Source organism: Rhineura floridana, chromosome 15 (assembly GCF_030035675.1).
Source record: "Rhineura floridana isolate rRhiFlo1 chromosome 15, rRhiFlo1.hap2, whole genome shotgun sequence".
In the NCBI taxonomy this organism is placed as follows: domain Eukaryota; kingdom Metazoa; phylum Chordata; class Lepidosauria; order Squamata; family Rhineuridae; genus Rhineura; species Rhineura floridana.
The window spans coordinates 16,228,770-16,252,932 of NC_084494.1; the positions used below are offsets into that span (position 1 = coordinate 16,228,770).

The 24,163-nt window shown below is 42.6% G+C and overlaps 1 protein-coding gene across 2 annotated transcripts in view; it reads left to right on the forward strand.

The window, feature by feature from the left end:
- Positions 1-24,163, forward strand: part of ARID1A (AT-rich interaction domain 1A) — a 134,825-nt gene that overhangs the window by 20,812 nt on the left and 89,850 nt on the right. Inside the window, exon 1 of one of the 2 annotated variants that reach the window (XM_061598057.1) lies at positions 13,332-15,190. The exons of the other annotated variant lie outside the window; for it this stretch is intronic. Within the exon in view, the coding sequence (XP_061454041.1) occupies positions 14,030-15,190 (1,161 nt within the window). The 5' untranslated portion in view covers positions 13,332-14,029. Of the gene's footprint in view, positions 1-13,331; positions 15,191-24,163 lie in introns of those variants that run through there. 2 annotated transcript variants of the gene reach the window in all.

The window sequence follows — 24,163 nt, forward strand, 5'->3', positions numbered from 1 at the left end:
CAGATGCAGCATAATTGTGTTCCTCCTCTAGCACTTACATCTCTGCCATGTTTTGCCTTTCCACTGGCGTATCAGGGGAGTTCTGCTGGTGCATTGGTCATGGTGGTGATACACATGGCTTTCTGCCAGTGTAGCAGGGCTTCTGCTAAATCCTAAAGCCCCTCAGGTAGCAGTCAGTACAAGATTGTGCCTTAAAACAATACCATCTTCAGTGATCTTTTAATAGTGATAAATGAGCAAAATTGATGGGCTTCCTGGGGGAGGGAGTTCCATAATCAATGTTCCATAACCTAGCAGGCCTGACTTATTATGCCTGTTACTGTGACTGTAACATCAGATAAAGAGGGTGGTCTCCTTTAAAGTGGCCTTAGCACAGTGCAGTCATTTTCTCATATATTCTGAGCTCAATCCATTTCAGAGCCTTAAAAATCAAAACGAGTATGTTGACTTGGGCCCAGAATCCAATGGAGTTATTTAACCACAAGTGTTATGTGCTCCCTTTGACTGACTAACTCACCATCCAGCTGAACCAACTGAAGTTTCTAGACAGTTTTCAAAGGCAGTTCTACATACTGTGTGTAATAGTAGCTTAATCCAGAGGAGTGGTTTCCAAACTCTTTTCTCCCATAGATCACTTGAAAATAATTGGTAGGCTCGGTGGACCACTTAATGATTTTTCTGGTTATTGTAGCAGTTGTAATGCACTGAGGTTGGTGCTGTTTGATTTTTAATTGTATTTGTATTGCTTATTTTATTTATCAATGTATTTTATTATGATACAATATAAGAAATTAAAGCAATAATGATAACCTTTTAAAATGACATTAATATTTAATGTGGACATGCTCCGGATCATTTTAATGAAGCTTGCTGTCCACTGGTGGTCCACGGACCATAGTTTGGGAACCTTTGATGTAGAGGTCAGCAAGGAGTATAGTATGGTAACCAAGTCACTGTAATCCAGCAATGGCCACCACAGGCTTACAAGACAAAGCTGATTAAAGGCTTTCTTAACTACAGCTGTCACTTGTGGATCCAGTAGAAGCAGGCCCAGGAGCATCCTCAAATGGTGTGTCTGATCTTCAAGGAAAGTGTGAAAGGAAATTTATACTCTTAAAATCAAGTAGACCTCCCTCCATTAACATCTCAGTCTTATGGGGACTGAATTTCAAGTTGTTTACCCTCACTGACCTCAGACATTCAGTCAGGCTTTCTGCTGCCATCTCTGCACATGGACATTAACTTGAGGATATTCAGATTTGATTCTTGAAATATCCAGTCAGATGTTACTTCTGAATTCATCTTAGATTTTCTTACCATCAAGAATTATGGCTTACAAGGGAGGCAAGTTGAAATCCTTACGGTTGCAATATTAAGTAGATGCATTTGGGAGCAGAGATGTGAAGGCCTCAAAAAACACTGGAAAAATCGGGGGGGGGAGTTTTTCCTTGTTTGTTCGTTTTTTCCAAATTTTTCAAAAAACAAAAAATGCTTCAGGGAAAAAAAGGGGGGGGGGAAATCCCTGAATTTGTCCAGGATTTGGGGGGGCTTCACATCTCTACTTGGGAGTAAGTCTAATAATTGAACTCAGTAGGACTTATTTCTGAGTAAACATGGATAGGGTTGGGCTATACTTTTGTTAGGGGCTGTTGAGATCTGAACTGGGAGCCTCTGGGTTTGTGTGTAGCTGCTCCATGTGTTCTAATATCTGTCTAGGTCAGGGTTCAGAAACCTTTTTTCTGTGAAGGGCTGTTGACCCATGGGAAAACTTAACTGGGGGGCAGAGCCAAAGGTGAATGGAGCATTAGGGATGGGTGAATCTGTCAATATCAGTTTCTAATTTTTCCAGTCTTAAGATTGGTTCTCCACACTTCCTTATTGGTTTGTGATTTTTGTTAAAGTTGTCATGAAAATTCACCAGCATTTTAGTGTGTATTTCTCCTAATATACAAATTTTAATACAGTGTTGGTGTGTGCTTGTGTCCACACAGGCAGCCTCATATCCAGCGTTGCTTGGGAATTCTAAGAAACAAACAAAATCAGTGTAGTTTGAAATCAGTAATGAGAATCACTGCAGTTTTGAAAGGTTCAGTCTGCCATCTTAATTCAAAATGGCATCCAATTGTATCCAAACATAGATGAAAACCTGCTTGTTGATCTCCGGAACCATCATGCAAAATTATGAATTTCAAAGTAAGGCTGTGTTTGGTTCACATCCTGTTTTGGTAAGTGTGAATTAGGGAGATTCACTTTTAAATAAGAACTGAATCTAATTTCTCCCCCATCCTCAGTGGAGCTGCCCTCACCCTCTCTCTGCACCACCCCTTTCTCATCAGACAGAACCAACAGACTTAACAGTCATGTGCACTTCTCCTGGCCCACTACTTCTCCCATTGTTCCTTTCTCTCCCTGTGACTCCTGCCTCTGAAGGGCCACATGTTCCCACCCTTGCTGCATGCAATTGAGATAGGAAAGGATGAAGAACTTCTAAAACAAATGGTCTAGCTTTCAAGCAAGTTTCAGGTTCAGTGTGTCTCTTTCTGCAAAGTAGATGGCGTTCTCCTCTGTGTTTATTAGATTATTCCTTAAGCAACTATTGTCTTTTGGAGGGCTAAAGTTGTGTTTGATGTTGCTTCTTTTGTGCATGTATATAGCATGTGTCATGTGTATTAAAATGTGTGAGTGTGTGGTAAAATACAATCAATGTTGTCTATGAGAACACAGTACGTGGTGTGGGTTGGGCTTTTTCTTCATTGTCTTCTTTTCAAATGGATCTGTTTATAAACAGTGCTTCCAAAGCACCACTGAAGAAGGAAGCCTGCTGGTATCCAGATCTAATAATGAGTTGACAATAACTATTATTGGAGAAAGGTGGTATGGTATAATGTTTGTTAGGAGCTCCCCCTGCCCAGTACAGAAGTGCAGACCTTCCTTAGTTGCTTCCAGTAAAATGGGGGGGGGGGGCTTTTTAACATACTGCAAGAAGATCCTCCTCTTAGCAAATAGGTTCAGATATGGCAAAAGGGAACATTAAAAACATAACTCTTTGTATTAGCATTTTCCATGTGTCTCTTGACTAAACAATATTTTATTATGTTTATATCCTGCTCTTCCATCACGTTGCTGAGGGCATCATACATAATTTCCCTCTTTGATCCTCGTAACAACTGTGTGAGGTGTAGTTGGTTAGGGTGAGAACTAGTGACTGACCCAAAGTCATCCAGTGAGCTTCAGCTCGGATTTGAACCTGAGCCAGGGTAAATGCGGCCTTCAGGCCAACAAGAGTTAGCCATCCTTAAGACTGTTTTTGAGTGTGTGTTTCTGGATAAGTCTGTAACTAAACCTAAGCACTTGCAACTGAAACAACTGCTTATTCTTTCCCTGTTTACCTCAGTCTTCAATCTGTTGTTACTTTGTGTTGAATTTTATATTGTAAGCTCCTCAGGACAGGGACCTGACCTTTTGTATTCTGTAAAGCAACATACACATTGATAATGTTACATACATAAATTAACGACGATATGGTATTGCCAGCAATGTCCCTGAGTGATGCTATATTGGGCTGGGCATTCTGGGACATTGTGGGGAATACAGTTATAGTGGCTCGTGGCCTCCCAGTGTGGGTGTTGGGGGGATATGACAGATGGCAGCGCTGGGAGGAGAGTTGACAGGATGCTGGAGCCCAGCAGCTGACTGAGGTTGCTGCGTGCTGATGCTGAATGCCAGTTCTGATTTCTACGAACTTGAAATCCAGGCGCAGTTGTACTTTACAAAGGAAATGCTGGGTTCTGAGAGATTTTAAAGGCTAGGCTTTTAAACAGGTGAACATTCTATAGGTGATGACAGATAGGTTTGAATTAATGTATGTTGAACTATGTCTCCTCAAATATGAAGCAAGCTAGGAGGACTTCCTACTCTAATGAGACTTTTAGAAATTAAATTGTTGAATTCCTGATATGACGCAGTGGTTTCATAGACCTCTAGACAGTGTTCTAGTACATAAATTTGCTCTTTTCTTGAAATATGCTCAGCATCAATTATAGTAGAGAGGTTTATATTTAGGGACTGTGATGTTTGCCTGTGTGTGTACCGGATATAAAGCGAAATTTATATTTAATTGGCCCATTAAAGCTAGATTACATTTTAAAGTTAAGAATGTCTCACTGGTCTGCTCTTGGTTCCATTTTTACTCTTCTAATAGAGTTCACCATACAGTAAAATGAAAGAGTTGCCCTTTCCCCCTTTTCTTATTCATTCTAGACCATTTATTTATTTGATTTATATCCCGCCCTTCCTCCCAGTAAGAGTGACTTACTTACTTTTGCATTTATATTGTTCTACATTATTTGCATTATTATGAATGTGTAGATGTTATAAAACAAGCATATTGAAAGCTAAAATAACTTGTACATTTGGCAGTGTTAGCATGATGTCTCTTCTCTTACTTTTCTAGCTTCTTCAGTTTTCAGCGCATTCCCCTTTTGAGCCCCTGCAGGTCAAGAATTATATTACAGGAACTGAATGTGCTACACAGGCTTCGCTCCATCTGCGTTTACTGAGATCCAGTTCATATTTTGTAGTTCACAGGCTAGGACTAGTAAAATAATAGATTTCCTTGACTCAGACTTGGTCCAATTTCTTGTCTTTTGATATGCAGCTGAAAGTTTTGGAACTCACTGTAAAAACATAATAAAACATTAGTGACCAGGTTTAACTACCTGCTGGGTCCCCAACTTGTTACATTTCCCCAAACCATGTTGCTAACTTTAATGAAAGCATGCTCACATTTAAAATCCATGCCACTCTTTGAGGGTTGCAGCTTGTGTTCCGCAAATGCATAGTTACCTTATGCTCAAACTCCACATCAGTGTTCACTGTAACATTTTTTCTCCATGTCCCCTAGTACCATTGTGTCAGTGCTGGGAGTGGAGAAGAGTGTGAAGGCTGATAGATCTTGATGGTACTTAGCAACAATGCATTGCAGCTTCTGTATCCAATTAAGAGCTCAACACATTCTATATTATTTGGAAATTATTTTGATATCTTCAAGCGCTGTAAAGAGTGTAATACAATATTTTATAATTAAAATAATAGGGAGATGATGCAGAAAAGAGAGGATAGGAATGTCAGCTTACATCCAAAGCATTGCATATTTATAATTTTGCTTCAAAACTACTTATTATCCACTTTTATATTCTGTATTCTGTAACATTACCCGACTCTCCTGTGATTCCATTCCACATCTTGTAACTCGCTCTATTAATTATAAATAATAGATGGATCTCCTGTTCTTGGTCCTGTGGTATCTCAGAATGCTGTGCATTTGAGTCAGTCTGTGCCTTATATTTTCTCTCCCTCCCTTTTTCTTTTCTCCTCTGCTCCTGCTTTCAACCTTGGAAGCATTTATTGCTAAAATGTTATCCTATTCCTGGAGATCATCAATCCATGCCATGTTTGCAGACTGCTTAGAGGCCAGGGATGATGATAAGGGGTATGTGTGTGTGTGTGTGTATGTGCACTGCATGAGGGAGACAGTGTGTCCCAATCCTGTTTCCATGTCAACAATTCAGTCCACGTTTGCCATCACACAGTTGGCAGAATGTGTTTTATGAGAGAAGCCCTATTCCTCTTTTTTAGCACCCTAATCTATACCAGGTTTCCTAAACTGCCTTGGTGCTATGTTAAATGGCAGGACTACTTTCATGAAACTCTACTTAATAGGAGCCAACCTAGTGGTGGTGGTCTGTACTGCCATCTGGGAGACTTAAGTTAGCTGAACCATGATATCAAAGCAAGCAGGAACTGGCACCGCTGTGGAGGCCATGTGCTCAGTAAATAACACCACGTTTGTGACCAACCATCCTGCTAAGAAAGGAGGATTTGGCTTCCTGCAGCCTTTCCTCTTAAGCTAATTTTATTCTATTTTAATTTAAAATATGCCTTAAACTGTCCTTCATCAGCACTGTTTGCAACAATATAAAACAACAGGCACAAAGTTAGAATACAATACACAAAAAGGGCTATAGCTGAGGGGTAAAGCAAATGTTTTGCATGGAAAAGGCCTCAGGGTCTATCTCTGGCACTCCCAACCCCTTTCTGATACTATGGAGAGCTGATGCCAGTCAGTGTCATTGGTCTTCAGCTAGTGGGTCAGGACCCACTATTGGGTTGCAGCCTGATCTAAGGTATTTCTCACCAGCAGTACTATGATGTGGTTAAAAAGAATAAGAAATTGATCCCAAAATGCATGTTTGGGCTAACAGAGATTCTCACATCTGAAAAGGTTGAAGGCCAGTGCTATAGTCAGTGTTGAGCAAGATGGCCCAATGGTCTAGCTTTGGTATAAAGAACCTTCCTATTTTCCTTTCCCTTCAAAAAAAGAACAATGTAGCGGTTAGAGTGTCAAGCTAAGATATAGACTAACCCAGGTTCTCCATTCCACTATGAAGCCCGCTCGGTGACCTTGGGCCAGTCGCTATATCTCAGACCTGAGTGCACTGAGCTTGTCATGAACAAGTAGTGAAAATGTTATATGCACAAATTAAATTTTCACATGCACTATAGACCTTATTAAAATGGGTAAAGTGGTGGCATGCTAAATTATTCATGATTTCATACTGTTTGTCTTCTAGGTTTACAAAAATCAGTTGGCCTTATCCTATCATCCCTACTCATCTCTTTGCTCCATGCAAGCTCAGCTGCCATCAGCCTCCTCTAATTCCACTTTTCTGTCTTTGGCCATGCTTTCCCCTAAGAACAGAATAGCACTTCCTCCCTTACTTGTATCTCCTCAAAATCAACCTTTTAAAAAGCCTTTCCAAGATTATAAAAGGCTCGCTGTTCTGTCTTTCTATCAGTCATCTCACTCTAATCCTATTGCTCTTGATGAAATCTGTCGTCTTCATCTTGATTCGTGTTACCAACAATATGATCCAAAGTGAACTCATAGGAAGTAAATACAATTGAATTCTGAGCTTACTGTCAAGTAAATGTTTTTAAGCCTTCTGATCAGTGGTCATGCCACTCTGTGTTCTTGTACCAAGAACTAGCTTTCTGCTAGTACAAAATAAAAAATTAGTAGTAACAGAAGAAGTATTCATTCTTCCAAGAAGATTTGTAGGTTTGAGGCAGAGGATTGGTTGAGCAAAATAAAGGGCCATAGAACTATGGTGTTTCAAATACCATAGTTTGGAATTAATAGAATGCTTCAGTATAGCTGTATTTGTGAGGTCAGTTCCATACAGGGTAGTAATTCAATCTAGTTTGCATTTAAGGGTGAATCTACCTATTTTGCATTTCCTGAAACAATATGTGAACCAAATCACAAGCACCCTTCAAAATCTGCACTTATCTTAATTTTGCAATGTAGTTTTTGAACCAATTAATGTGTACAAAAATGCATACACTAGATAAAATGGGCATAGAAATGTCTATATTAGTGGAAATAACATGAAATGTATTATATTAGGGAAAATTGTTCACAAAAAGTGTACAAACATTTGTATATTAGGAGACATTTGCACTAAAATGCTGATGAATTTAATGAGGACTTTAAAAAAGTATATCAAACTGAAATTTGAAAAACTGAAGATTATAAACATGAGAAACAGAGAAATCAGAATTGGTAGATTTGCCCCATTCCTAGTTCCATGGTCTGTCCCATCTTTCACAGATGAGTAAGGGAAATGTTTTCCTAAGTGCAAAGAAATTGTATTCTAGTGTCTATATACATTTATTGTGTGGTACACTCTTCAAGCTGTATATACTGGAATAGTTCAAGTCCCACTTACTTCACTGAGAATCTATGGGACAATTGTGGAACAAATGTTTATTAGGTTGCATAGCATTCTTAGCATTGTATAGTTTGCTGGCAGACGCATCTATTTAATGACATGGAAAATCCAAAATTTGGCATTTACACAAATGCTAACAATCCCAGATTAATTTTGTAACTATCAATTGTCTGGCATTGTCAACATTCACATTCTGAGAGCTGTCATGGTGTAAGTGCTACTAGACTGAGCTATCAGAAGTTCCTAATTTTAATCTTGCCTCTGTCATGAACTCATTACCTGGCCTTAGAACATCTTTGAGATATAAGGAGGCCTAATAAATTTAGAACAATGATAAGTAAGGTCCCATGGCAAGTGACCCTAATGAGAAAAGGAGCCCAAGATGGCTTGGAGTTTCTAAAAAAGGAAATTCTGAAAGCCTAATTGCAAACAATTCCAACAAGGAAAAAAGGTCGAAGACAGCAGAAGAAGCTGATGTGGCTTCACAGAAAGCTTAGAGATGAAATGAAAACAAACAAACAAAAATACATACAGGAAGTGGAAGGAAGACCAGGCTACAAAGGAAGAGTACAGAGAGAGCGCATGGAATTGCAGGGATGATGTCAGGAGGCTAAAGCTGAGAACAAACTAAGATTAACGACAGATGCAAAAAGCAACAAAAAAACTTTCTTCAGGTACGTCCACAGTACAAGACAGAGAAAAGAAAGGGTGGTTTAGCTATTCAATGAGGATGGCAAAATGATAGCAGATGACAAAGAAAAGGCAGAAGTGCTCAATTCCTACTTTGGCTCAGTCTTCTCCCAAAATAGCGTCTATGATCCTCCTGGCAAGCGTGAAGCAGAAGTTGAAGGGGCAGGAATGTAGCTTGGGATTGATAGACAAATGGTCAGGGAATACCTAATTACTTGGAATGAGTTAAAAGCTGCAGGGCCCAATGAACTGCATCCTAGAGTAATGAAGGAACTGGCTGGAGAATTCATAGAACCACTGTCTATAATCTTTACAAAATAATGGAGGATGGATGAAGTGCCTGATGACTGGAGGAGGGCTAATGTAGTCTCTACCTCCAAAAAGGAGAAACCTGGGAGCTACAGACCAGTCAGTCTGACATCAAGCCCTGGGAAAATTCTGGAGCAGATTATAAAGCTGTCAATCTGTAAGCACCTTGAAATCAATGCAGTGATTACTAGAAGCCAACATGGATTTGTCAAGAACAAATCCTGCCAGACTAATCTTATATCATTTTTTGATCAGGTAAGCTCCCTGGTAGACTGTGGGAATGCTGTGAACATAATATATCTTGACTTAAGCAAAGCTTTTGACAAAGTGTCCCATGGTATTCTGATTAGCAAGCTAGCTAAATGTGGGATGGATGGAACAACCGTCAGGTGGATCCACAGCTGGCTACAGAATTGAACTCAAAGAGTGTTTATCAATGGTTCCTTCTTAAACGGGGGGGGTAATGAGTGGGATACTGCAGGGCTCAGTCCTGGGCCCAGTGCTCTTCAACATTTTATTAATGTCTTGGATTAGAAGGTGCATGGAATGCTTATCTGATTTGCAGATAATACAAAATTGGAAGGAATACCCTGGAAGAAAGAAACAAAATTCAAAGTGATCTTGATAGGCTGGGGCATTGGAATGAAAACAACAGAATGAAATTTAACAGGGATAAGTGCAAGGTTCTACACCTAGGAAAAATAAACCAAATGCATCATTTTAAGATGGGGAATACTTGGCTTAGCAATATTACATGCAAGTAGGATCTTGGGATTGTTATTGATCATAAGCTGAATATGAGCCAACAGTGTGATGTGGCTGCAAAAAAGGCAAATGCTATTTTAGGCTGCATTAACACAAGTATAGATTCCAAATAATGTGAGGTACTAGTTCCCCTACATTCAGCACTGGTTAGGCCTCATATTGAGTACCGTGTCCAGTTCTGGACGCCACACTTTAAGAAGGATGCAGACAAACTGGAACGGGTTCAGAGGAGGGCAACAAGGATGATCAGGGGACTGGAAACAAAACCCATTGAGGAGAGACTGAAAGAAATGGGCATATTTATCCTTGAGAAGAGAAGACTGAAAGGAGATATGATAGCACTCCTTCAAGTACTTGAAAGGTTGTCACACAGAGGAGGGTCGGGATTGCTTCTTGATCATCCCAGAGTGCCGGGCATGGAATAATGGGCTCAAGTAAAGGAAGCCAGAGTTTGGCTGAACATCAGGAAAAACTTCATAACTGTTAGAGCAGTACAACAGTGGAACCAATTAGCTAGGGAGGAGATGGGCTCTCCAACACTGGAGGCATTCAAGAGTCAGCTGGACAGCCACCTGTTGGGTATGCTTTAATTTGGATTCCTGCTTTGAACAGGTGGTTGGAGCTGATGGCCTTATAGGCCCCTTTGAACTCTGCTATCTATGACTCTGTGGGATGAAATGTATATGCACGTACCTAGAGCAGATGGCCACACATAGACATATCTAGGGCATCTGAATAGCCTTGGATAATTCTAGAGTCTGTGCTGTCCAGTAATGTTTGTGAAGCTGGCATTGGTTAAATAGCAACTTGTATTTCATTTAGACTTTAAAAAAAAATTAGTCAAGAATTGCATTTTCTGGATTTGTGTAGAACTTGACATACTGAGTGGTTGATCTTGACTGGTACCTTTACAGCACAAATGCTTGAGCATAGCCACAATTGTTTCATTTTTTAAAAATCCTATTGCTATAATTTTATTTATTTTGTAAAATCTGCTATCTGTGCGCTATCTTAAAGCTTGCAGTGTGGTTTGTTGCTCTAATATGCAGTCAGAATCACTACCTATTGGTCTTTGCTGACTTTTACTCCAGTTTTCTGCTATGGATTAAAGTCCTGATGGGATCCATTCTACCATGCAGATGTACTGTATATAGTTAAAATGTTTTGTTCTCAATTTTACTTTTGCATTAGTCCTTGTGTGGAACCTCAAACATACCATAAACGTATTAGATCATATTTACACATTTTATTTTTTTATATTTATAACTTGCTTTTCTGCCAAGATTGGCTCTCAAAGCAGCTCACCACAATTAAAGTCCATAACAAAGACAGTAAGTTGTAGAAGATAGTAATTGTGTGTATGTGGCATACTATTTAGATCTCTGATATGTGACTGTTAGAAAGATGATGCCCTTAAAAGAGCAAAGCAGCGCTAGAGCAGTAGCCTGATCCAATATTTTAAAAGCAGACCTGTCACTTGATTAAAGAAATATTACAATCCAAACCATGTCAATTTACAAGCAAGTCTAACTAAGTTCAATGGAGCTTTCTCCCAGGTGTGGTTAGGATTGCAGCCTTTGAGTAGGCCATGGTTAGGATTGTGCTGTTGGTTGAGTAATCAGAAAAGGTGTAATCTAGTTGTTAAATCTGCATAAATTTGCAAATGAATAAAAGTTGTTTTGAAGAGAACATTTTATTCTAAGGGCATGCATCTATATAGAAGAGACATTCCATTACTGTGTAAGAGTGATTAATGGTGGGTACCCTTAGTGAAAGTTTGTAATTGATTAATGTTTCTGAGTAAAAGTTGCAGTCCTAATTGAAAATGGATAATGGACAGCCCAAATGAAACATAGGAAGCTCTCTTATACCATATGAGACCATTGGTGCATCTTGCTCAATATTGGCTTCACTGGTTTGTTGTAGTTTCCAGGGTTTCAGAAAGGAGTCTTTCCCTGCCCTACCTGAAGATGCCAGGGATTGGACCTAAGACTGCTGCATACAAAACATGTGCTCTAACACTGACTTATGGCTCTTGTCAAGACAGTAATAGGGAAAAAGCCACTGGCTATACACCTAGGAAACACTTAGGTTTTTGAGAAGGAAAAAGCCTGCCCACCTTTAAGTTGGGGAGTATGTGTTGAAGAAGCATTACTGAGGAAGCCTATCCATTAGGGGATCCCCACTCATACGACTCTTGTTCCGCTTTTACGGCATTTTTCGGGTGTCGGGCGCTGTTCTATTGAATGAGTTCCGCTTTTAGGTGGGTTTTGCTTTTTGGCGGGGGTCTGGAACGTAACCCGCTGTATGAGTGGGGCCCTACTGTACTAGGTAAGTTAACTAGTTACCCTGTCCAAAATCTCTGAAAGGGAGAGGTAGCTTTGGTTTTAAGAGAGCTCAGCTGGAATACTTCATATTTTTACATTCTAGAAGCTGAAGTGAAGTGAGAGCAGTACCTCAGTTACTCTGCCAGCATAAAAGAGAAATGGGAGAAGAACCACTAACTTTTGATTGAACTGGTCAAATGCATAAAGGATGCTGTGTAATAGCTTACCCTGGTGCTTCCTATGGCTTACTGTTCTTCATTTGAACTCATAACTGGGGATCCTGGGTTAACTGAAAGAGGTTATTGGGTGAGTGAATTTGTAGAGGGCTAAGAAGGCTGGGTCGTTGGATTTTGCTTCTGTGTTGTTGTATTGTGGTTTGTGCAGTAAGGAAGGCATTTTCATCCAAGTCAACTAGGCTGGAAATAGTGCACATTGGTCTTTTCTTTTATGCTTGTTTGAGACATGTGAATTTGTTTTACTAAACTTATTACTTGTTTTTGTGAGGTGCACCTTGCATTATTTCTGCTGTTTGCCTATAATCTATATGATGATGAAGGCAACTAGTAGATGTTTGGATTTACAAGATCCTGCTTCATTGGAAGGGTACACATCTGGTGTTCAGCAAGAGACTGAGTGGTACACATGACCCTCACACATTGCTTCTTACATTGCTCATGTGGCATGTAATCAGAGCCCTGCACCCTGCAAACCATTACAACATTGGAAGAGATTTCTGCAGGCCACTGGGCTTATGTGGTGATGTTATTGATGAAAAAAATCTTATGGGCAAAGAGGATGTCCCAGAATTGCCTGCAGTCCTAAACAGTAATTCATAGAGAAGTTCACTTATTAGTTGTGTTTGAATGAAATAACTGACCATTTTCTCAGAAGGGCTAGTAGGATAATTAGCAAAATATGGCCATCGCCACCCATTTGTTGCAATGGATTTTGTGCAGCACAACTGTACACATGGTTATGCAGGTCCCCCTAAAGTAAGTGGGATTTAGCCCAATTCAGTGTCCTTAGAACAGCATGTTTGAAGTTCAGTCTGCAAGAAGCATGAAAATACAGAAAAATGTTCTAGTTAAGAGGTATCAAAATGTATAGCCTACATTCCTGATAACAATAGTCATAGTGTGAATTTTCTTGGATATCCTCCTCGAAGTTTGATCTGTTCTAGCTGTCCTTCTGTCAGGCCCTTTATGCTGGGCCTCGCTAATCCCCTTTCCCCTTAAAGGCACCAGCCCTGGCTTTGCCTGGTTTACCGGAGTCTTTGTGCCTTGAGCTACAGAGAACGTCCAGGAGCCTTCCCTTCCGAAGCTTCTGAGTGAGAACTGGCGGGAATAGGACTCCCTGAGCCGTTCTCTTCACCTAGGTTCCTCCAACCCGCCTTGTGTTTTGTCAGCAGAGAAGCTTCCTTTTGTGGCTTCAAGGCTGAGCTCGGCTCCCTCTGCCGCCGATCCGTGGCGGATTTTGCGAGCGGCAGGCTGCTGTTTTAGCTTCAAGCTTCAGCCTTGTCGAGTTGAAAGCGTCCAAGGGCCTGGCAGCTCCTCCTTTGTGAGGGGGGAGGGGAAGAAAGCTCCAGTCCGGGCCAGATTCCAGTCCGGGTTTGGCAGGCTGCCGCGGCGCTGGGTAAAATGGCAGTGCTGAGCCTCGTGTCGGAGTGAGCAGGACTCGGCGGACGAGAGTCGGAAACTGCCTCCACTCGGCTCGCCTACTCTAGCCGCTCCGGCCGTACCGTCCGGCTCCGAGAACGGGGGTCCGTCCGGTTCTCCCTCGCCCACCGTGTCCCCCCTTCCCTTCCTCCTCTCCCACACCGGGAGCCCCGTCCTGTCCCCCCTCCCCCTTTCCTCCTCCTCCTCCTCCCCCTTTCTCCGCCGGCTGCAACTGAGCGAGAAGGCACAGTGGGGCCAGGCCCCTCGCACCCGTGTCCAGCCCGCCGGAGCTCTCCGCGCCTCGCTCGCCGTGCTGGGGGAGGAATGAAACCCCGTTGTCCCGAGGAGCCCGCCGCCGCCTGAGCGCGGAGGACGAGGAGGAGGAGAGGAGCGGTGAGGCCTTGTGCCGGCCGGCCGGCCAAGCAGGGAGTAGGTCGGGGGGGCAGGAGGAGGCGGGGGAGGGGGGCTGGCTGGGTGGGGAGGGGGGATCATGGCTGCTCAGGTGGCCCCCGCCGCCGCAAGCAGCTTGGGTGCTCCGGCTCCATCCGAGCTGAAGAAAGCGGAGGTTCAGCAGCGGGATTGTTCGTCGGAGGAGGCGGGGGGCGAGGCGGCAGCGGCAGAGCGCGGCGGAGAGAAGCAGTCGGAAAGTGATGGTCCCCCGGGAAAGGAACTGCAGGACGGGGCCGAGAGTAATGGTGGGGGCGCAGGGGCCGAGCCCGACCTGAAGAGTTCCAACGGGAACCCAGGCCCTAGGCCCGTCGCCACACTGAACAATAACCTCCCGGAGCCGCCCGGTGGTGGTGGTGTTAGTGGCGGCAGCAACAGCAGCGACGGGGTGGGGACGCCGCAGCAGCAACAGCCGCCGCCGCCGCAGCAGCAGCCTCCCCCTACTCATCCGGCCGCCTTGCCCCCGCCAGCTTACGGTTTCGGGCAGCCCTACGGTCGAGGCGCCCAGGCTGTGGCTGTCGCCGCGGCCGCTGCCTTCCACCAACATGGCGGACAACAAAGCCCTGGCATGGCAGCGCTGCAGAGCGGGGGCCTGGATCAGCCGTACTCGGGGCCCGCGGGGGCCCCCCCGGGGCCGCCTCCTCCCCAGAACTCTCACGGCGGTGGCGGCGGCAGTACGGATCACGGCTTCCCCAACCACCAGTACAACTCCTACTACCCTGCAGCCGGGCGCAGCGCTGGCGCCTACCCGCCTCCCCCTCAGGCCTACGCCCTGAGTTCCCCTCGGGGAAACGCTCAGAGCCCCGCACAAGCCGGGGCCAAACCTCCGGCGTCGGCTTTCCAGCAGCAGCGTTTCGGGGCCATGGGGCCCTCGGCCGGAGGAGGCAGTGCAGGAGGAGGCAGCGGCGGGGGCGCCACGCCGCAGCCCACTTCGACCCCCACCCTCAACCAGCTGCTCACCTCCCCAAGCTCGGCTCGGGGCTACCAAGGATACCCTGGGTCCGATTACGGGAGCGGGCCCCAGGATGGTGGAGCGACGGCCAAGGCCCCGGCAGCAGCGGACATTGCCTCTCAGTACACCGGGGGCACCAGCCAGGGCTGGGCAGCAGCAACTACAGGAGGCCAACAAAGGAGTCTCCATGCCCCCATGAGTCCCGGGAGCAGCAGCGCTGGAGGGGGACAGCCGCTCACCAGAACTCAGCAGGTAAAAAGGCAAGAGAGAGGGTGGGGAGAGGACAGGGGCTGTGGGCGCACATGGGCTGGGGGCTGGGTGGGCAGCTGGCCTGGGATTAGGGGCAGGGGATTGAGGGCGCCTGTGACCACGGGAGGGCAAGGGCAGGAGGTGAGCGCACCTCTCTTTGAGGCTGGGGGTGGCCTTTAACGTGGTAGGCTTTATCTGGTCTTCTTAAGGCCCACATTGCTAGGGAGCTGCCATTGTCTGTCTCTTTCCTCTTGTCTCTAAAATGGCTGCCTCTCTGCCTTCCCTTCCTCCTTTTCCCAGCCTTTGTGTAAGCTCTCTTGGAGAGATCCCTTCTTCTTTCTCCCCTTTCCTCTGTTGGCTGTAGGCTTTTAGGGGGGTCCCAGGAGTGGTGGGGAGGGAGAAGGCTTGCCGCCACCACCTCTGGGGAGGGAGGGGTTGGGGTGGCAAAAATAGCTCTATGTTGCCGGGTTGGGAAAAAAAAGGAAAGGGTGTGCAGAGCAGATTGCTGGTGATCAGTTCTGGTATGCTCCACTCTTTTGTGGCTCACTTCTCCCCTCCTGGTGTGGGTTTAACTGAGCGATTCCTGCCCTTCCAGGGGGTAAGAAGAGGACAAGTGACCCGCTCTGACATCCTCCTCTTGTCTAGGCTAGTTGAAGCCATTTTTTGAGCAGCCTTTTTAGATAGCCTAGTGTCTTGAGCTTCTGCTTGAAAATGCTGGTAAACAGTTCAGTGATTGGAGTAGTAAGTGCAGATTGCTTTGGTTTGGGATTTGAATTATGGAGGTAAAATCCTTCTGTCAAAGCCAGGAGACAGTTGGTCTTAGGTTGACATCCTATCTGTGATCTGATTGGCTCCCCATCTCCTGCTCTTGGCCATTTATAATTGCCTCTGATGTAATGGTACAACAATCCTGATGAGCTCATAAACTTTTACACTCTGCTTTTTCTACCAGCCATCACCCAGAGCATCACTGCCACTTTCTGTCTTTTTTTTAATTCCACAGCTGAAATTGGCTGTGACCTTGAGGAGGTTCAGCAGCAGCAGATCCACAGACAGGCTGCCCTCGTTGCATTGTGCCCGAACAAAAGAGGCGGCGATGGCATTTTGTTGTACCTTGGATTTATTTTGCTTGTTAAGCCTTATGCAGCCTGGAATAGATTCTATAGGGCTGAAGCAACAATGGAGTGTGTGTGTGCATGCTTTTCTGTCAAACCAATTTGTGTTTGGTTTTGTGACTTTCCCGGGTATAAGTGATTTCTCTCAAGTTTGTAAGAGTTCATCTGTTTCTAGTAAAACTTGACCCTTTTCATAGTTGAAACTGTAGCTGCAGAACCAGAAATGGTACAAATATTATAATTAAATATTTTCAAAATTATCATTTTATTCCGAAAGGCAGTACAGTTTTTTTGAGGGGGGAGAGTTGAAAGTCTGCTTTTAATATAGGAGCAGTTACTTGAATGAAGCATCTGCTGTAACAATAAGGGGTGATGAATAGAGGGACACAGAAATGGATGGTGTTTTCCTGCTGGAGATAAAATGCTCAGCAAGTAACTATTCAGTATCATAAGTAAATTTGGAATATTTAAAAATGAAGCTATTCAGTAAATATGTAATGGATAATTATATTGGACTGTTTGGCACTTATGTAGTCTTGTTCTATTGGACTGATGAGAAGCCAATATTCTCTCCTGATCTACTACCTGTTTTCCAGGTTCTAGGTCAGGATTTGTTCAAATAATAGTTCAAAGTATTACAACTCTTCTGCAGACTTACCCTTAGCTTTAATTGTGTTTTTAATTATCATGGTAAGGTCAGTCTTGAATTGGCTCAACTCCGAGCATATTTTTGAAAAATAAAAATACACGTTTTGCTTGAGTTTTCTTCGGCTCATTAAAAAAAAACTTGTTAAAACCTTTATATAACGCTGGCGCTGTTACAGGAGCAGCAAGAAGAATGGCCTCTGTCCCAAGGAGCTTGCAATTCTAGAACTTGACATGGGGGAGGCAAAAGAGGAAGGAAGGGGAAGGAAGTAGATTCTCACCATGAAAGGCTTCTCACCGTCAGACTAATTCTGTTGAATTGGGGTTTTAAAAAGATTGGGCATTTTGCACAATGCAGGATGTAATGATTGTGTGTTGAGCTGAGCCTTTGAGAGCATTTCTTGGTACTATTTTACAAACTACAGGTCAGCAAAGCCAGGTGCACTTAACAAGGAGCCTACAGCCGATAGTGGCCTCCTGAATTACTTGAATGAGGCATATTCAGTTATACTTTCAAGGGTTCGTATAAAATATCTTTGGTGTATCCTAAAAACTGAAATATGTAAGAAGGCCCTCCATGCGGCAAGCCAAGGCTTGCTCACACATTGTGATGCTGACCTCATTACATTAGAGAAGGCCTGGTTCCTTTATAGCACTTTTGTATCCCATTCATGGTTAAAATTGAGTTTATAGTCTTGAGATTGTTTGAGGCTACGGCTTTAGCTGTGAGGCTATTAATGTGAGAACATCTGGAATTAATGGGTAGCTAGTATGAGCTGAAATTTGTACGTCAAAATGGTTCTCTTCAAAACAACTTCCTATTTAGATGCATGCTGGCATCTTTTGAGAGGGGGTTAGAGGGAAGGGAATGATATATGCCAGCCTTGTGCCCTCCAGATGTTGCTGGACTGCAGCTCCCACCAGCTCCAGCCACCACGGCAGCCTTTGCCAACCTGGTGTCCTCCAGATGTTGTTGAACTACAGCTCGCATCAACCAGCACACTGTGTTGGCTGGGGCTAATGCGAGTTTAGTTCAACAATGTCTTGAGGGCACCAGGTTATCTAGAATTATGGAAGAGGTCCTGCTCTTCCCATCTTGGTGGCTAAGTTGTCTGAAACATGGAGGTGAGCTTGAGAAAGTTCTTTTGAACTATGCAAATTTTGTAAGGTTTTTGTTCAGTATCTGTTTAAATCTTATGTGAATCTATGTTCCAAGTGTCTGGGGGCATGGAGGGAAAAAATCAGAATAAGTTCAAAAATGAAACTAGCTAATTCCTGTTTTCTTTTTAAACTCTCTATTGTGTGATTCAGTTATAACTGCTACATTTGACTTGGGCTGCAATCCTAAACAGGCATGCTATTGAGGAAGACCCATTTGACCTTAGTGGAACCTAAACGTGTGTTGTTAGTCTCTTTAGTTCACCTGTTTGACTTTAAACAAACCAGGATTGGTCCCTTGTGTATTGTAGCAGTATCACACTTTATCTGTTCAGCATTGCATGGGAGGTTACAATATATTCAAAATCAATTAACAACACTCTGAAAAATGTAACTCTCAAAACATTTCATGGATACAACTATCTGTGCCTACTGCTGGGGTTGATATAGATATTATCTGCATATTATGACATTTCTGACCAGGAAACGTCAAAGTGAATAAAGGAAACAGATTCTCCATCTTCAAGTATACTAGAGTGGAAATCTAGAGGGTTCCTGACCAATTCTGAGTAGCATAGACTCTGTAGAGAATCTAGAAAAAATGTGGAACTTGGGAATGGTTGGCTAATGTTGATCATACTTCAACAGCTGTATAGCCTAGACCACCTTCTACCCCTTAAATAGTTTAAAAATGGAATGCAAATTGATCTTCCAAGATTGGCTGTTGGACCTTCATCTAGGAGTAAAAGTGGAAATTTGCAACTTGGTTTAAGTGTTCACCTCTTTGACAAACTTCCATGTAGTTGTGTTCTCAACAGCCAGTTTTGATGGAATACAGTATAACGTTATTTTAAAAACTTAACTAAGATACATTTTGGCCTCAACTTGATATTGAACACCCTACCCCTCAATAGCAATAATAAACTGTGGAAGTGAAGCACCGAAATGCCAATGTTGCTTTCAGACTAATTTGGTACTAAGTGTTACTGTAATATGTTGGAACTGGAAACTGTGCCCTAACTGCAGGTAGATTTTTTAATCACATCTTTTTTTACTCCCTGTTTTCTGCTATGTTGGATTTTGGCTGTATGCTGCCTGGAATGTGGTATAAATGTTTGATTTACCTGACTCTGGTAAGGTATTATACCTGTGATTTCTAGGGTTTATACAAATAGGTTTAAAGTCTTCTGTACCTAAAGGTGATGCTGCCAAAATTGTCCGTGTAGAAAGGAGCTTGCCCTGCTTTGTATATGTATTGTGTACACTAGTGGATATCCAAAACTCTATCCTGTTTAAATACCTTGTGACTTTTTAAAAACAGGTGATCAGATTTGGGTATTATTGTAAGCCCCCAGTGATATGCTGTCTACTGAGTCTGTAGCTTGAAAATGAAATGGACTGTCTTCAAGTCGATTCCAACTTATGGTGACCCTGTGAATAGGGTTTTCATGGTAAGCGGTATTCAGAGGGGGTTTACCATTGCCTTCCTGTGAGGCTGAGAGGCAGTGACTGGCCCAAGGCCACCCAGTGAGCTTCATGGCTGTGTGGGGTTTCGAAACCTGGTCTCCCAGGTTGTAGTCCAACACTAACCACTATGCCATACTGGCTCATGTAGCTTAGACTAGTTTATAAAGATGGGAGGCTGTGTAGACAGAAACACAGTAGCAAAGCATTGGAAAAATGTGGTCTAATTGCTCCAGGAATAATAATGTATATTTGGTTCTGCATGGTCCCATCCCTCCCCAGGCTAGATGAAGTAAGCATCCAGGTCAAGAAAATTATTTGACGTTACTAGGTGCCAGAATTAAAATTGCGGGAGTTTGATATTGTTGCAGCTCTATAGACATAACTGGCTTAAGAAAAGATAGTTGCCGAAAAAAATAATTGCTTAGAATGTTATCACAGATACTCAGCCCTGCAGTTCCAGGCCATGTGTGTTATGTGCCTTCAAGTCGATTACGACTTATAGTTGGAAATAGGAAATGCTGTGCATCCTTAACTTGAACAAGTGTCCTTCCAGGGAGAAATGGCTCCTGTAATAGTGGTGGGCAATCTGTATAGCGCCTACAGCTGTAAATGAAAATACTGAAAGCTTGGAAAGTTACATCAAATATACACTTTATCCACATATACCTTGTATTATTTCCCTGGGCTTGTTCAGATCCCACAGACTGCATTCAGACTTAACGTTAAACCATGGTTTGTAAAGATTGAGGAACAACTGCCTGAGAGTGGTGTGTTTGGGCTTTTCATTTTTTTTAAGCTAATACATAAGGCAGCACATAAGGCAGTGTTTCAGGAGGCTTTTTTAGTTGCTTCTGTATTAATGATATGCTCTTACAGTATTTTATGTGTGTGGTTTTTATTTTCTGCTGTTAAGTTGCACTATGCCTACTGTGTGGGGTGCGATGGGATATAACTTTCATTGTAAACAAAACCATGGTGTGATATTATCTCTGAACACACAACAATTTAAAAACTATAGTTTGTGAAGAGATTACCAAACTAAGAAAGAGATTACCAAACCTGGACATTAATCTAGCTGAAGTTGATGTTGCCAACCAACGTCTATACTAACTGTGGTTTGTTGTGTCTGAATTCACAAGCTACATTTAGGACTGTTGCTCTTCCTCAAATGCTGCTACAGCATGGAGACAGGAGAAGCTTAGGAACTTTTGAAGCTGAGTGCTGAGCAGATGGAAAATAATTCCACAGTGTCTGTATTCTAAATCTGTTCAGAACTGATGCACCAAAGTTTATTAGTAGGACTGCTTTTGAGCTAGCTTGTGTTTCTGGTTCCTTTAATCATATCATGCCATGCTTTTGCAGTTTAATATATCAGTAGCCATGAAGGCAGGCCGTCTTGTTTTTGACAGGATAGATTCTAAGAACGCTGCCCTGTTGCCCACCCATGAATTGGAGCTTGTGCATCTGGAGAGTAAAAGATAGGGAAGTCCAAATGCATTGTCTGTCCAATGCTGAGTTTACTGCTGGAGATGGCTGTAAGCTCCCTCTTTGCTAATTTATACAGTAACTTGCATAGTAATAATATTATGCTAAGACTCTTAATCGAGTTATGTATTGTGGAGCCAATGGGACTGTTGCTTTATGAACCATTTCTGGTCAGAATCTCCTGCCAATGTTCTAAACTAATTGGTCTCTTTCCACTGTCATTTCATCTGTCTCTTTTTTTGTTAATGTTGAGTGGCAATACTGTAATAGTTCATTCACAAATTGTGCCCTTTAGGGAGAAATCTCCCTGGCATCCGAAGCTTTTTAAATGTGGTGAATAAGAGGAGGAAACCTTTTGAATTTTTAAAGCTTCTTTGATTCAAATTTGAAAATTAGGCTTATTCTAACTGGAGAGCAGGTTCCAGCTTTTAAGAACTTGGAGTGTTCGAGTTTAAAAGGCTTCTAAAACAAGGCATTTAGTGCAATTGTCTGTTGGCTCTGAGAATGCTAACTAATAGGAGAAAATCTGACAAGAGAACTGAACTCAGGTGCCCCTTCAATTTTTTAAAAAAAACTGTACTACTTTTACTAACAAACCGTAGTGGCAATGCTTTGCTTGGTTGAATGTTTGTTCAAATAGTCAGTGTCCTGATAAAGTGTTAAGATGCCATGTTCCCATGTACTGTAATGGCTGGGAAATGAATGTCACACAGTTTCAAGCATGAATTCCTTCTTTCCCTCTTGCCCATACTGGACCTAACCATGGTGCACATGTTAGGCCTGCAGTGACAGAAATGCTAATCAAAGTTTATCTTTTACCAAAGTTTGGCTTAAACTCTGATTTGAACCATGGTTAATGTACAGGTGGAACATGTGGAAAAGGAATGGGAAGAAGACATTCATGGGATGGAGGGGGGAGGACCTGTGGCATGCTTTAAATCCTAACCATGGTTAGGAAAGAATATTACATCTGCACTGGATCAACAGCTTTGTGCTCTCAAAGAATTAATATCTGTAAAATGTAAATGTACTGCCTTCAAGTCGATTCTGACTTATGGCCATCCTATGAATAGGGTTTTCATGAGGCTGAGAGGCAGTGACTGGCCCAAGGTCACCCAGCGAGCTTCATGGCTATGTGGGGATTCGAACCCTGTTCTCCCAGGTCATAGTCCAACACCTTAACCACTACACCACACTGTAGGGGGGCTTATATTCAGTAGGCAGAACTTCTCCTGTTCTAAATAAGACTCTTTGTTCTAAATAAATGAGCCTATGATGTATGCATATGTGTAAGAAAACTAGTCTTCTAAATACACTGTAGTCACTAGCTTGCCTATGCCGGGTAAGAATTGCATCTCGGTGATTGGGTACGGAAGTTTTTATAAATTGGAAAACAATTGATTTTTTTAAGACTGTTGTACAACAAATTACTTACACTAGTGTATATATAGGATAGCAGCTCTTTTTGAACTTGTTTGTAAAGCTGAAAGTAGTTTTCTAATTCTTTCATCCCACCCAACTGTATTACACCAGATAGACATCATATGTTTAGGAATTCATTCCACTTTGTAAGAATGAAGTTGAGAACTTTTTTGGGGGGGTTGTGTATGAGATCTATGGGGGTGAGTATGCACAAGCATTCCTAATTGCTGTCCTTGGTCAGATTTGTGTCCTTATTTTCACTCTGACAGATGCAGGCCCTCAAGGATCTGTACTATAGATCCCCAGCATCTGTTTGTTTGGGCTAGATTTTGGACTATCTTTGTTGATAAGCTTATTCTCCTGGTACTTAGTACCTTCATTAAAATTACTTGCGCTGGCTTTAGAGATGTACTTCACAGATATTTGTTCACTGTTAGTTAGCTCCATCTTATGCCTGATCTATTTCAATGAATTGCCCTTTTTTAAAAAAAGATGAAGATGATCCATCAAAGTAAAAATCCATTTTCTGTATGATAGATGTTAAATCTTTTTGTGTGATTTGATACAGCATAGTTACCAGTGTATTTTCATTTCCCTGATCTCAGAATAGTAAAATATGGTCCTGGATTTCATTTTGAGATCATCTGTGTTGTGTTCTGCTAAGAATGGAGGGGGAGAGAGAAGACAGCTTATGTTTACTTCTGTTTAATGTATTGAAGGTGAATGGGCAGTTGTATATATTATCTATTTATTTTTATTTTTATCTGTATCCAGACTTACTACTGATATCTTACATTCAATGGGCTTACAAAGAATACCATTCACAGTCAAGAATCCATACAACCACCATAATAACAAAGCAGCAACAGCAAACAGAAAAGCTTTCGGAAGAGGAAGTGCAACCATCCATCCTCACTTTTTTCTTAAGGTTGTCTTCAAAGGCGGGTCCATACACAATGCATTGCAATAGTCTATTCTGGATGTAATTGGAAAGATGGGCATCTAGGGCCAGGTGATCCCTGTCAAGAAGGATCATAGTTGGCATATTGATCAAAACTGGTGAAAGATGCTTTGTGGAACAGATGCTGCATGAACATCTAAAATAAGGGTCAGACCTAAAAGTACACTAAAGCTGTGAATCTATTCCTTAAGGCAGGGGTGGGAAACCTTTGGCCCTCCAGATGTTGTTGAACTTCCATCAGCCATAGCCATCATGGCCAATCAAGCATTATGGGAGTTGTAGTTCAGCAAGATCTGTAGGGGAAAAGGTTCCCCATCGCTGCCTTAAGGGGAAATGCAACCCCATCCAGAAGAGGATGGCACATTTGTCTTTCTAGTTTTTCTATATATGGCCCTTGGCGAAGAATGTAGTTGGTAAAAGTAAAATAGAAGGTGACATATGCATCTGGGTGCTGTGCTGCCTGAAAATTCATACTGGGTTATATCCAATGCTAGTCCTACTCAGAGTAGATCCATTGAAATGAATGGACATGACTAAGTTAGGTCCATTCATTTCAGTGGTTCTATTCTGAATTGAACTTAGTTGAATAAAACCCACTTCAGGCAGCTTGAGAACAGTGACTGGAATAGAGTGTGTGTGTGAATTCCCTCTGTTTCCCAAGCTCAGAGAGGAGTAGATCCCTTTGTATTGAAAACAGCACAAGGAGGAAGGTATGCTGTCTGC